Genomic DNA, 13,785 nt, shown 5'->3' on the forward strand with positions numbered 1-13,785 from the left:
GGTAGCCTTTTGGAAGCAGTGATGATTCTGTGCAGTTGATTACATTCCACTGAGGGTGAAGTCAGGCTGTTCCAGCATTAGTTATGGGATAATTGGATGTGCCTGTGAAAACAGATTGACTTCAGGAAACAGAAATCAGCTGAATCCTTCCATGCCAGGACTCTCCTATTCTTGGAGAAGTCATTGTTTAGTGGTACCCCATATACATCTACATATCTGATATAATTTTTTTTTAAATATGCAACTTAATGTGCTAGTTTTGCATTAGTTTATATTTATTAAAGAAGGAAGAATCTTTTTTTTTTTTCCCTAAACTCTGATCTGATCTCTCATTTTCAGCTTTCTTCTGAAAGTGAGCTGTAGACTTGCTGTTACTGGTAAACCTGTCAGAGTGCACAATTGCCAGGTCCACTTACTAGATCATTGTCTTACCTTTTGAAAATAAACTTTTATCATTTGTTTCAAATAAACCATTTTTTGAAGGTGAATGTGTAAAGGTCACTATTGGTCTCCTGGTTATCAGAGTCCCTCAACTGAAAACGTCTTTCTTGAGATTTTTGTTTAAATGGGAGTGGAACTGTGCTGCCAGACAGCTTAAGATATTAGAGAAACTTGTCAGCTAGATTCAGTACATTGGAACAATTTTCAAGGAAGAGAACCCACTTGCCAAAGGAAAATTTTATGTTTTACTGACTGTATTTATAGGTATTTTTCACGTGTTTTTTTTGCATCCTTTTTTAACCTGAATGCAAACATTGTATGAAGAACTTTTTCTTGAATATTGTAGTGTTGCTGAATTGCAGTGGATTTAACTGGGATTATGGGAAACTAAGGAGTGGAGTGGTTGGTATGCATGGAAGAGACCTGAAAGGAAAAGCCAGAAACTATTAAAGGGGTATTCTTCAATTTCCCTATTTTTTTGATTAGCACAGAAAGCAAAGATAGTTTTGGAAGCAATGACTATGATCATAAAAGCACCAGTATAACAGAGCTGGTATTTCAGATAGGGCAAACATAGGATAATTTCAAAATCTTTAGATGTGACTCAAGAACAGATATGTTCAAAGTTGAGCCTGTTATTCTCAGTTGACCTTAATAGGGAAGAATATAAATATACAATTATATGTCAAGGCTTTAAATGCTGCATTGAACTGGTACCAAAGGCTGTCAGTCATGTTGCTGATTGCTGGTGGTGTAATAACATTTAAATGTAGCAAGAGAGGACTATATGGAACAAATATGTATTATTTATGCAAAGAATGAAACAAAAATATTTCTTTAAATTATTGCTTTTCCAATATGTGCAAGTGCATTAGGTTATGGTGCTGTCTAAAGATACCAGTTAATAGACATGACCAGCCAAACCCCAGTGTTTGTGTCAGTAAAAACACATCAGAGAGGATTGGAAGTGGTTGAAGTGGAAGTGATTAAATGTGTTTGGTTCTGTATCTCCTGCCTGCTCTGTCACTAGAGGGATTGGGGGGCTCAAAGCTTCCAAGGAAATTTTGTTCTGGTTTGTTTGGGTTTTTTTCTTTTCCTGCAAGAGCTTGGAAGTGTTGAGCTGAGGTCTGGCTGGGACTGGGACAGAAACCAAGCTTCCTTGGGCAAACAAGAGTGTTTGTGTCTCTGTGATGCCAGGGAACTTCCACAGAAGTCAGGACAGACAGAGGAAATCGGGGGAATTTTGTCCTGCTGAAAATGCTGGAGTGTTGCTCTGTGCTCTGAGCGAGTGTGTCAGTCTGGCCCATCACAGGCATTTTCCTGTTACATCAGCACTCTCTGAACTTCAAATCAAAGAGATTTTGGATCTTAAGGTGTAGTACTGTGTGTGTTGTCCTTACCTGATTCTCTATGATACAGAAATCTGTGTTAAAAATTTAAATTCCCTTGATCTTCAGTGGGAAAGCATCTCCTTAAAAACTCATTGATCAATCAGAGAAAAAAAGTTCTTTTTCTCAAGCTGTGTAACTACAGCAGAGCACCAAACTGAGGTCAAGCTTTTTAAGACAAAATTTTGAAGTACTGCCAAATATTTTATGTATTCAGAACTTCTGTATTTGATAGGGTCATAGAATATCTCGAGTTGGAAGGGGCCCATAAGGATCAGTGAGTGCAAATCCCTCCTCCTGGCAGGACTCAGAAAGGACACCTTCAGAATATTTAATTAAAGAAAATACTGGAGAAGACCTGGCAACAATCCAACATGTATTTTTGTTTTCTAAACAATGAAGAAGGTGCAAGAATTTCCATTCTTTTTTAATCTCACTACCCCTGAGATTGTCTCAGGACTTGGAACCCTGTCCTTAAAGGAAAATTATTCTCTAAGCAGACAAAGGGAATGGCAATCTCTGTCATTTAAATACAGATACTGTCACTATGACTTTCAGATTATTACAATTTGATGATGTACCATCATAAAAGGAGACGATTTTCCATATTTTCTCCTTTTGACTTTAAACAGTGGCTTCAAAACTTTGCTATTTTTGAGCATGGCAACATATTGTGATTTTTTTTTAATCAATTGGAACCACTTTTTGTTTGTGAATAGATATTTTGCTTTGCAAAAAAGAAAAAGAGGAAAGAAAATGAAGAAAAATGAAAGGAAATAGAAACCTGAGCTCCATGTTTAATTCTTTCCTGGCTAATACAATCTTAGACAAGCAGACCAAAGGAAAGTGATTCTTATGCAAGATGTTTGTGGGGATTTTTTGTGGGTTTTCTTGTCAATCTTCCATTTCTCAGTTCCAAAGAGCTGTTGTGATTTAACATCCCAGTTTTCATTAGTTCCCTATAGCTTCACTGCAAATGTAATCACTTTAGAGATGTGGGTCTTCTTGTGCTCTTCTTTGTTAGGAGCTGTCGTACTGAGCAAAGTGGAACAGGATATTTCATTTTTCCAATTGAGATTTTGGCCAGGAACCTGTTTACAAGAAGTAGTTCAGCATCACTTAAAAATCAAAGCATCATGACATGTTTCATGTATAAGAGTAAACTTACAGTAAATTTGTTCATACACTGTTTTCAGTAGTTTTGTAAATACCAGTCATGCTGTATCTTGATGATAATTAATTTTTTCCTAACTCATAGCAAATACATGAATAAAAGCTGCAGTATTTGTTACCCTTTGCTAATTCTTTACTACTGCTTTATTGCAGTTACAAAATTTATAATTTTTATCATTCTTTGTGAGGGCAGGGAGTGGCAGGGAGCAGAGAAAACAGGGGAGTTTAGACATATTGCCAAACACTTTTAGAGTACAGCCTTTATGAGACATTCATGTAAGTATGAAATGCAGCAACCATTCTTTATACTGAATTTAGCAGGCATCTTACACAGCAGAGAAATCAGTCCTGGAGAGCTTAACCAAGAGTATGATACTGTGCTGTACATCAGCAGGTAATTGGCATAGCCAGAAATTAGAGTATAAACTAGAAGCTAGGTTATGGCAGAGCTTCCTACCTTGCATTCTAATTTTGTTCAAGGTTAATTTTTGTCTGAGGTGTTGGAAATGTCAGTGAACTGTAGTTGGAGGTCTTCATGTAAGAGTTGAGTAATGCAGCATTGATGTTGTGGGAAAGCAAACCAGTGGGTATGATTCAATGTTAGTGTTTATATTCCTTCATTTTGTAGGCTTTTCATAACATTTCTTCATGATTTTATTTTCCTGGGAGAGCACTGCTGGAAGTTTGAGTGTTTTGCCATTTGCTTTGTGTGTGATCTCACCCTCAGCCTTACACTGAACTCAAGTCAGTTTCCATAGACCATACTTCCATAAAAATAAATAAAACTTTAAAAGTATAGTGTTGAAACTCTGTATTTTTAAAAGGCTTTTTTTCCTACATTTTAGGTAAGCTTCTGGGTTGTTAGAGAGATTCTGCATGCACAGACTTTAAAAATACGAGCTGAGGTTTTGAGCCACTACATTAAAACTGCAAAGGTAAGAATTTGTATTGTGAAGGGAATGTGGAATCCACCATGATCAAAGGTTTTCTACCCAGTTTGGTCAGTTCAAAAATACACATGGGGAAAAATCTGTCTGATACCTGACTAAGCTGTGGTTTTTTTCTGTTGACATCTGTGTAACTGTTTGGCTTCTGTGTTGTCACAAAGTGTACAGTCATTTTCAACAGCTTTAGTCAGAACAGAAATGGTTTATTTGCCTTTACCATTGGAAGGAAAGGATCTTTTATCTCTTACTCAAATAATATCAACTTTAAAAATGTGGTTTGAAAAAGAGACTTTGATTCAGAAGACATTTTGGAGCTCTCAGTCTTTCCTAGAGCCTTTTGGACTGACATTCATAAGAAAAAGGTCAGCAAATCTGGAGTGACATATAGCCCTTCAAAGAGAGTGAAACTTCTTCACAGTAGTGAGAAAAAGGGGATGTTTTTCAAGTTTCTCCTGTCAGATGGTGGCTGCCTTTTACTATAGCTGACTGCTGTGACCACCCCAGGTTACCTGCAAAAAAAAGATGTAAAATATTTGTTAATTAATTCATTTTGTATTCAAGTGCATTCCCTGTCTTGACAAGCCCTTTTTTAATGAAGCAATATTTTACTCCTGGGGGATTTGACTCTCAACTTTGGGCAAAGCAAGAGGTAATTTTGTAGGATAGCACAGGCTCTGCTCAATCATGCTATGGTCATAAAGTGTTAATGATCTCTCTTAGACATCCTTTGATATCTGGTGAGTTAATGTATCTTCATCTCATGTATTTTTAAAAGTCAATGCTTGTGGTTTTGTTTGAAATACAAACATAAAAGAATTGGCTTCATGATCCATGTCCTTGCATAGGAGGGGGAGGTCCAGCTCTGTGTGGCCATGGTGCAGAACAGATGTGGGAGCCAGAGGTGGGCTCAGTCTGGTTCATACTGGGATGGGACTGGGCAGTGCTGGGTTTTACAGGCTCAGCTTTGGGCACAGCACCCTGAGCATGCCTGACCTCACCAGTGCTCTGCAGGCTGCAGTGTCTGATGGGCTGCTGCTGGCTTGGAGGCAGTTATGTGCTCTAACAATCAGATAATTGAGCTTTGCTTACCTGTCAGCTGTAAAAATCAGAGTTACAAAAAGCAAGCAGCTCTGTATGGGGTGTTTTTATATCAGTTCAATTATTTCTGTGCTTGTTAACCTTGGCTTTGCTTACCTATGGCTGCTGACATGAAGTTACTGCAGTGGGGGCTGTTGGAAGGAGTTTCTGTTATCCAGAGCTATTATCAAAGCAGCTTGATGCCAGGGGTCACACTAATTACCTTTAGAGGAGCTGTAAATCCACTCCACAGTGAATTCCTTGTGCTGGCAACCTATTGTATGGCTTAAATGGTATCTCACCTACACTGCTTAATGCATGAGGTAATTAGACCTAACAGTTCCCCTGAAGTTCCCAGGCTGTCTTGGGTGGTGACTCCTGTTTCACTGCAGGCAGCAGCTGGGAAAGCCCTTCTTTTCATTTCTGATCAGCTCCACTGTCCTTTGGGACAGTGAGCCTTATTACCTTGCTTGGGATGTGTGTGTGAGGAAAAAGGGTTCTTGTGTAAGTGGAGGGACGAACTTCAGCAGGACTGCTTGGAAGGATAACAGGACTGTGGTGTATGACAAACATCCAACCCCTTCCACCTCACCCCACCAAATACTGATTGCCCTTTACACTGGTTACTGAACAATCCTCCCAAAAGAGGATGAGGAGAGGGAAGCACTTCACAAGGTGTGGGCAAACTTCCACTGTCAGCAGGACCTGCTAGAATCATGGGGGTCTGAGCACCCAGAGTGGAAATGCTACTGGGGTGCCATTAAAAGTGGCATTTCTGACTAATACATGTGAGGACTTTGTTCCATAAAAGGCTGTAAGCTTCCTGGCAGTGGGTTAAGTGGAGAATCATTTGCCCTGTTCCAAAACTGCTAGCCAGAAAACCATCCTTGGGTTTTGGCTTTCATCCTTCCAAATAGAGGCTTTCCTTTGATGTTCAGCATTTAGTCAGTATTCTATTGGTATTGTTTTGTTGTCCTTTTGCCTCATGAAAGGCTTCCTAAGCAAGAAGTAAGCTGAGTTTCAAGTAGGAAAAAGGGATTTCCACCATTTTTTGAATAGGAAGGGTTCCTTATTTTTTTCTTGCTGGAATCCTAACCTACCTTGGTGAATATTCCAAATGGATTGAACAAGATTTGCAATACTGTGATTGAGTATCATTTCTCCTTAGCGAAGTCTCTTTGTTAGGGACCTCAGTTTGGGGTCACTGCACCAAAATTGAGTGTAGGTTGGATCTCTGGGAGCTCACAGCTATCAGAACAGTTGATGTTGCAGGAGAGCTTCAGGAAGAACATTTTCCTCCAGACTGTTTTTAAGCTTTCATGACAGTAGTACCTGTAGTTATTGGCCAAGGCAGTGGATAGTTTTGGAGACAGAGGGAAAGGAAAAAGAAAAGGCAAGGAAATTCCAAATGTGTGAGAAAATGCACTTAAACACAATATTTTGTATAGAGTTTTTAAGGGAATTCTTTTACCCTAACGTTTTTGCTGTTCGATTTTGATTGGGTTGTTGCTTTCCTCTAGTTAGTTGTCATACCCCAGCAATGGCCTTTCAGTGAGAAGAGTACTCCAGGGATGTGGCTTTTGAAATTTACCTCCTTGATTTCATCCTGCTAAGATATTTTTTGGGTGCTTTGATGTAGCCTTGGTCATTGCATAAACTCTAGGTACTGTAATGATTACATCATTCACCACTGGGTTGTCCTTTCTGGTTTGTGTTGTTTTAAAGTACTGTTGAATGCTATGAAAGGAATTTGTTAGGTTTGAATGTCAGAAAATATCTGGCACTTCTAATGTATTCCCGAAGATGTGTGTCTATATAGATGTTTTTATGGGTTCTCTATGGGCTATGAAACAGCTAGTTAGTCTAATCCAAAACCATAGAGATGCAGTAATGAAAAATTAGGAGGTGCCATAAAAGTGGTCTGTGTGCACAGCAGTTCACTGTAACACATCATTTTAGACCATGTGAGATTTCTCCATCTGTATATTATTTCTTCTGTATTCACTATTAACAGCACTTGGAATGTTGTTTATTGTTAGTTTTTTTCTCTTTTCTTTGTCCTCAGAAGCTGTATGAGCTGAATAACCTCCATGCCCTCATGGCAGTGGTGTCAGGCCTCCAGAGTGCTCCCATCTTCAGGCTGACCAAGACATGGGCGGTAAGTGAGGAGCAGCAGGACAGGGGGAGAGGGGTTCACTTGTTCTCAGGTAAATACAACATCCTGAAGCTTCTTTTCAAGGATGCAGCAGTTACTACAGAGAGCTTTAACTTTGTTCTGCTGTGTGCATAATGCTTCTAGTTCCTCTGAAATCTATGGTTTCCTCTTAATTTTTTTTTTCCGTTCTGCTGTAGAAATATTTTCCTCTGAAAAATAGTTCCCTGCAGATTCTGCTAAATGCAGAGGCTTCTCATTTGGCCAGAAGCTATTTTGTATTTAGTTGCTGGAAAATTCTGAATGCCAAAGTGGGTCTTACTTTAATCATTTAGGAGTTTATACTGTTGGAATTCTTTTTTTTTTGCTATGGAGAGCAGATGTTCAGAAACTCTTGATTCAGTTTCCATAAAGAGATTTGTTGGTTCTCTGACTGATAACTAGCTCTCGCACTTTGCATTATCATTTCATACTTAGAACTCCATTACACAGTGTATTTGTAGTTCTGCCTTTGTACAGTTGTGAAAGGACAGTATTCTTTGGCATCATTTTTATTTGTCGTCTGTTTTTTTTACTGGCATTAATATTGTTTATCATTGTATCCTTGATAAGAAGAATATTAGGAATTACTTTTGCTTATTGATACTTTAGAGCTTAGAAAACAGTCTTTATTCAGCCATATATTGTGTAGTTTTTCAGCTGTTTCAGATAAATGTGACATTCAGTGTGACAGAAAAAATGAGGTGATCGAGATCCTCCTGTGCACAGGATACATATCACTAAAAAAAGCTGAAACCTTTCCCTGAACACACATCAGTGCATCCTTAGATGTTGCAAAAAGTTTATTTGTCTGATAACTGCATGAAAATGTCATTCAGTTGATAAATATTCCCAAAATTGAATATAATTCACTTCTGCCAAGATACTCCTCTAGAATTCTGGTCACATTTTGCAAATGCACAATTAAGTTAGACATTGCTTTCAAATACCAAAAATCTCTCTGAGGAAATTTTAGTGAAATTAACACTTCAAAATTATCTTGAGGGAAACTCCTGGGTTTCAGATTTTATGTTTGGAATTGTTGCCTCAACAGTTTTATGTAACTATGAGGCTGAGTCGATTTTTAAATCTCTTTTTGTGCACAGCTCAAATTAAATGTAACTGTTAATAGCAACCACATTAATTACTACCATGATAATGCCATTCAGAACTGGGAGTCCCCAGTCTCTTTTGATGCTTGGTTATGCACTAGTATGCACTTACAAGGTTTATTTGTGTGCTCTTGATACATGTATCAGTCATTAAAGCTCATTCCTCTTCCAACCTCTGAAATTCCAGGTAACTTCTCCCACATTTCTGCAGGTGTTTGATTCCTCACACAATCCCAAGTGGGTCTCTGCTTTTCATCATCATACATGAGCCTTTGCAAATGCAAGTTGCAGAATAGCTCCCAGCAATGTGCACTGCAAACTGATTTAGTTGTCCTTCTCTTGAAGTTCAGCTTATAAATTCCTAAAGATAATTCGAAGCCTTTGGCTTTCTGTATATTAAAAGCAAGGAAAGGCACACCAAGCCTTTATTTGAATCACAAAGGCAGTTGGGTAAGTTGCACAGGAGCCCTCCAAAACCTTCAACAAGGAAGAATTTCTTCTCCATTTCTGAGATGGTTTGTAGCAGCCCTCAATCAACTCGATTTATAAAGTCAGGAAAATAGCTGCAAGTATATTCATTCCCTTAAAAAAAAAGCCACCTTAAATGATTGGAATCTAGAGTTTAAAGGAGCCATTAAATACTTGCTTGGTAATCTAATGTTCCTAAAAAAGATGAAATTCATGTCTTCTGACGGTATGTCTGCATTTGTCTGAAATTTGTCTCGCTCGTTGCCTGCACACACTCTGAACTCTGGAGAATAATAAGTGCTACTTTTAATGTGTGATTTGCCCCATTCAAAACTTGAGGAGAATTGTGAGCCTTTCCAAGAAAGTTCACAGAATAGAATATTCAGCTTTTCTCCATTAATTTGGAGAAAAGCTGAATAATTCAGCTTTTTAATTCAGCTTTTCTCTATCTCTTCTTGCTGGCATTTCAAAAAGGTTGTATTCAGTGTTGGCACACTACAGCTAGAAAGCCAAGAGCAATTTAGAAGGCTCCAAATCCTTCCCTGCTGCTATAAACTCTCAGCCTTAGCTTTTATTGTCTCTGCGTATGTACAACTCTTTATTGTTCTTTTCATCCCAGAGACAGAAGAAGAAACATTATTTAAAAAAGAAGCAGCTGCAAAACTGAAGGACTAAAAAATGGGTCCTTACTTGGCCCTCACAGAAACACTTGCAAGGTTCTTGGCTTGTCTGGACTTCTCTCCTTGAGTGCAGGAGGTGGAGGCATGGCATGGATTGGCCTAGGAGCACCATGGAAGTCATGCAGGATCAGCTTGTTATGACATGATCCAAAGAACTTGAAAAGATACATCAGACTTGAATAAGAGTGTGCAAATCAGCGTGGTTTGAGGAGAATACAGTTCATTTCATTCAAGTTTGAAAAGTGTTATATGTTAGTCTTATCTCACCTTTCAGACATTAAATGATGGCAGAATGTTTTAGGATATTAGAAGCAAGCTAGTCCAGGCTGATAAAACTGGAACCAGCTTTAAGATGAATTTCACAAGTAAAATGTCACATTTGGGTGGTTGGAGTCATGTCAGTCTGTTGCTTCCTTCTCCTGGAAGAGTCTCCAGTTCTCATTTGAGTATTGGAATCAAACCTAAATTAAAGATGCAAATTAATTGCTGGAATGTCAATGATGAGTATGTCTTGGGAGACAATTCACTTTCAGCTAGTGGCTTTCTCCTGAGATCCAGTGTTCAGTTTGTCTGACCTCATAAAGAGTTGGATATAGGAAATGGAAGTAAAAATTAATTATTTCAACAGTGAATTTACAGAAAGGAAACTTCACTTCTGTCAGGCTCACAGGTTGATCTGTAACTGAAGTGAAAAGGGAATAGGTGTAGAAATTCAGTGGTCTGACCCTTGTCATTGCATTGTAGGGGAAAAATTGTGACTGGAACTTGAAACACTGAATCTCCTGCCAAAATGTTTGGTGGGAACATCTTATACCCTTTGTTAAATTCTGTCTCTGAGTTCAAGTGAAAATTTTGAGGCAGTTTTGCAGCAGCAGTTCAGCAAGATGTTTGGAAAATATCTTGACTTACTTTCCCCATCTTACAAAGAGAGCCTGGTTGCTGTTAATTCTGTCAAAGGAAGGGATTGGAGGCAGGAGGAATGGATAATGAAGGAGAGCCATGACTTTTAAGTTTTCTGTTCTGTGATATTAAGAGCCAGTAAAATTGCCAGTTGGCAGACAAATACAACTCCATGAGCTTTCTGTAAAAAACCATAGATAAAATCCTTACTCAGATGCAATATACAGCCCATACTGGCCACTGTGAAGAGAATTGACTCCATCCCATTCCAAGCCAGCACACTTATGGATAATCAGAGTGAAAATGTTACTGGTATGAATACTGCTGAAGTGGACTGCACACAAAGTTTGATGTGTGTTACCTAGATTTGTTTTTTGGTAACTTACATTGTTTCAGAAGGACACCAGCATTTTTACCTGCTTAATTTTTAGAAGTATTTTTAAATTTAACACCCAGAATTGTTGCTTTTCTTTGTAAACTTTCAAAGTGCTCCTCTTTAAGGAGTAAATGATGTCATTTTGAAGCAGTTGAATTAAAAAAAAAAAAACAAAACAGAAAAAAACAGCTCACCAATAACAGCCACAACAATGGGGAAGAAGAAATCATAATGATCAAACTTAAACTCATCTGGTTTTGCCTCCTTTATCCTTTGCCTAGTTACTGAGTCGGAAGGATAAAGCCACCTTTGACAAGCTGGAATATGTTATGAGTAAAGAAGATAATTACAAAAGGCTCAGAGACTATATCAGCAGCTTGAAGATGACTCCTTGTATTCCCTACTTAGGTAAGTAGCTTTTTTTCTCCAGTAATTACACAAGCTAACCACCATCTTTTAAGCTTTCAGGAAACTCTGAGTACTTCAGTGGAGAATCTGCAACCCAAGGTGATTCTGAAAACTCTGTATGTGGCAGGACAGAACCTCAAAAAGAAAATACCTCTTAAAGCACACAAACACTGCAGGTTTTACATCCAGTATCAGTTTTCTGAAACAGGAAACTGGAAACAGGAAACTGTTTTGCCACGTGTTGTACAATGACTTCTGGAGAAGTGCTTCCTTTGTTATGCCTGCTAGCCCTCCTAAATCCTAAACACTTGACTGTTCTAGTAGTGATGGCCTTTAATTTATGAGAAGCTATAAATCACAAGCCTCTGAGAGAGATAAATATAGATCTTAGAGTTTGGAACATGGTAAAATGTGGAGATACTGCTGCATTTAATATACACCAATGTGACAAGAGAAACTAGGCTGTTATAACTGACTCAGCCTTCTGGAATAATTATTAGTAAATCATAATTCTATGTATCTAAAAACTAGATAAATGCATTTAATATGTGTTGGTTTTGTTGTCAGGCTAATTTAGTGCTACTTAAACTAAACAGGCATTAAAATGATAAGTGTGCTGCTTTTAATGTAGCTTTTGTTTCATGAGATGTTGGTAATCACACAAAATTAAGGCACCGTGTATCCAATTCTTTGTATTTTTGCAGATAATAAGTTGCTCTTATACCTGAATTCAAGATGAGCTCTTGTGGTCATTAAGGCCTATTAAACTTCAATTTCTGTTCCTGAATTTTGGTACTTTACTCTGCTGGGCTGTTAACTTTTCCAGGATTAATTGGTTGAATTTTACATGCTTGCTATAGAAACAGAAAAAAAATATTTCACTGTGGGGGGAACCAGATTTTAATGCCCTGTAGTGTTTAGGACAAACACTAAGGCATAAAAAGGAAGCCAAGCATTATGTAATGTGATGAGCCATGCAGCTTTCCCATCTTGTGTACATGGACAATATAGACACTTGATATATAGTTCTGAAATGCTTCTTAAACTAATGCTTTTTACCTGTATGCCATGATTTTTGAAACATGAAGCCAGCATCAAATTGTTTTCTTGCTGGTTGTAAAAATCCCAAGCCAAATATTGGGAAGTTTTTAAGTTTTATTCAGTTATAGATGTTTTCCCCAATAAGTTGCAGCTTCTTGTCTAACTTTTGCATTAGAATAGGCTTTGGGCTTGACTTGATAGTTTGAAGTGAAATATATAATTCTTTTCTATTTAGAAGGAAATGCTCTTTACTGTGACCTGCTGTAGTTAAAGCATGTGTTGTGACCTGGTTTCATGTGATACCAGTTCTTATTGGTGACATAAGGAATGTCCTCAAGCCTTTTATAATTCTCCAAAGGAATAGCGAATTCCCACTGGTGCACTCCCTCTAGAATTAATTTTGTGCAGTTTAAAAAAGTGGCAAAAAGAAAACCATTGCCTTGAACACACAGTCATGCTAAATCTGGATCCACTTTGGAGGATTGACAGCTGAGTCCAAGTTTTCTCATTTGATAAAAGCTTTAATCTCTGCTAAGACCTGAGTAAATTTGTTATTTCTTCCATTTTCTTCCCAAGGCATTTTTACTAATAAAAGAGTCATTTGAAACAGAAGTGACTTAAATTGCTTGTTTAACTTGCTGTTTTAAGCTTATCAGTTACAGGTTACAATTCCTAAAAGGAATACTGCTATAAGATTCTGTAAGGGAGTAGTGCTGCTCCTGGTTTAAAACACGTAGGAAAGCCTGCCTAGAAGTCTGCAGATGGAAATGGTGATCATGGCATGTGCATGGAAGGGATTCCTCAGGAGGACCATTCCCTCTCATGGTAAAAGGAGGAGTGGGGGCTTCTTCTCTCCTGTTGGGGAGAGCCAGCAGCTGCCACACTCCTTCAAAATGCTCTCTGGAAGAGTGTAGAGCATCAGACTTGCCATACAATTAAATTGCCTCTAGAGGAACGCTGGTCATGGACACCGCTCTTTGGAAGGTCACAGGGAAAGTGAGCATATAAAGGAATTTCAGCTGCAATTTCAAGGATGAATGTTTTGCTCTTACGCAGCCAAATACCAGATGTGGGTATAGATTTTTTTTTTTTTTTAAATGCCCATCTTGGCATTATAAGAAAAAGATGAAATGCTTTCTTGGTGTAGGAGTGGAGTCACAGAAGTACAGATTGGTGTCTTATTTCCACAGCTCATCCTCTGTGGGCAAGATAATTGCGTGCTTCCACATTTAGCTGGGGGTAGGAAATAAAAATGTTTCTCAGCTCCTTGCAGCAGTGATTGTGATATGATTCCAGAATTCTAGAAATGCAGGTGAGAGCAGCACATCATCAGTGTGGACTCACCTACTTAAATGTGAGTGTGAAAAGCTGTGCAACACCAATAAATATGTTCAGCAGCAGGCCCTTGATACACAGTGTGGGATATGTCATCAGTGTTGCATCATCCAGACAGCTGAGGCAGCCAAAACAAATGGGAGCTGTGTATGTAATGTTATATTTCACCTTAGAGTAAAACCCTCTTCTCCAAGGGAGTCTCATTCCAGAGTTCTGATCCATTTGAGATTGTGCAATGAAACAATGGA

At 38.3% G+C, this 13,785-nt stretch overlaps 1 protein-coding gene across 6 annotated transcripts in view; it reads left to right on the top strand.

Annotated features, from left to right (window-relative positions):
• The window catches only part of RALGPS2 (Ral GEF with PH domain and SH3 binding motif 2), a 114,913-nt gene that overhangs the window by 42,187 nt on the left and 58,941 nt on the right, over positions 1 to 13,785 (top strand). For all 6 annotated transcript variants that reach the window (XM_059854626.1, XM_059854628.1, XM_059854627.1 and 3 more), the window contains exons 6-8: positions 3,848 to 3,937; positions 7,092 to 7,184; positions 11,035 to 11,161. In XM_059854626.1, coding sequence (XP_059710609.1) covers positions 3,848 to 3,937; positions 7,092 to 7,184; positions 11,035 to 11,161 — 310 coding nt within the window. The remainder of the gene's footprint in view (positions 1 to 3,847; positions 3,938 to 7,091; positions 7,185 to 11,034; positions 11,162 to 13,785) is intronic.

Source organism: Haemorhous mexicanus, chromosome 9, assembly GCF_027477595.1.
Source record: "Haemorhous mexicanus isolate bHaeMex1 chromosome 9, bHaeMex1.pri, whole genome shotgun sequence".
NCBI classification, from domain to species: domain Eukaryota; kingdom Metazoa; phylum Chordata; class Aves; order Passeriformes; family Fringillidae; genus Haemorhous; species Haemorhous mexicanus.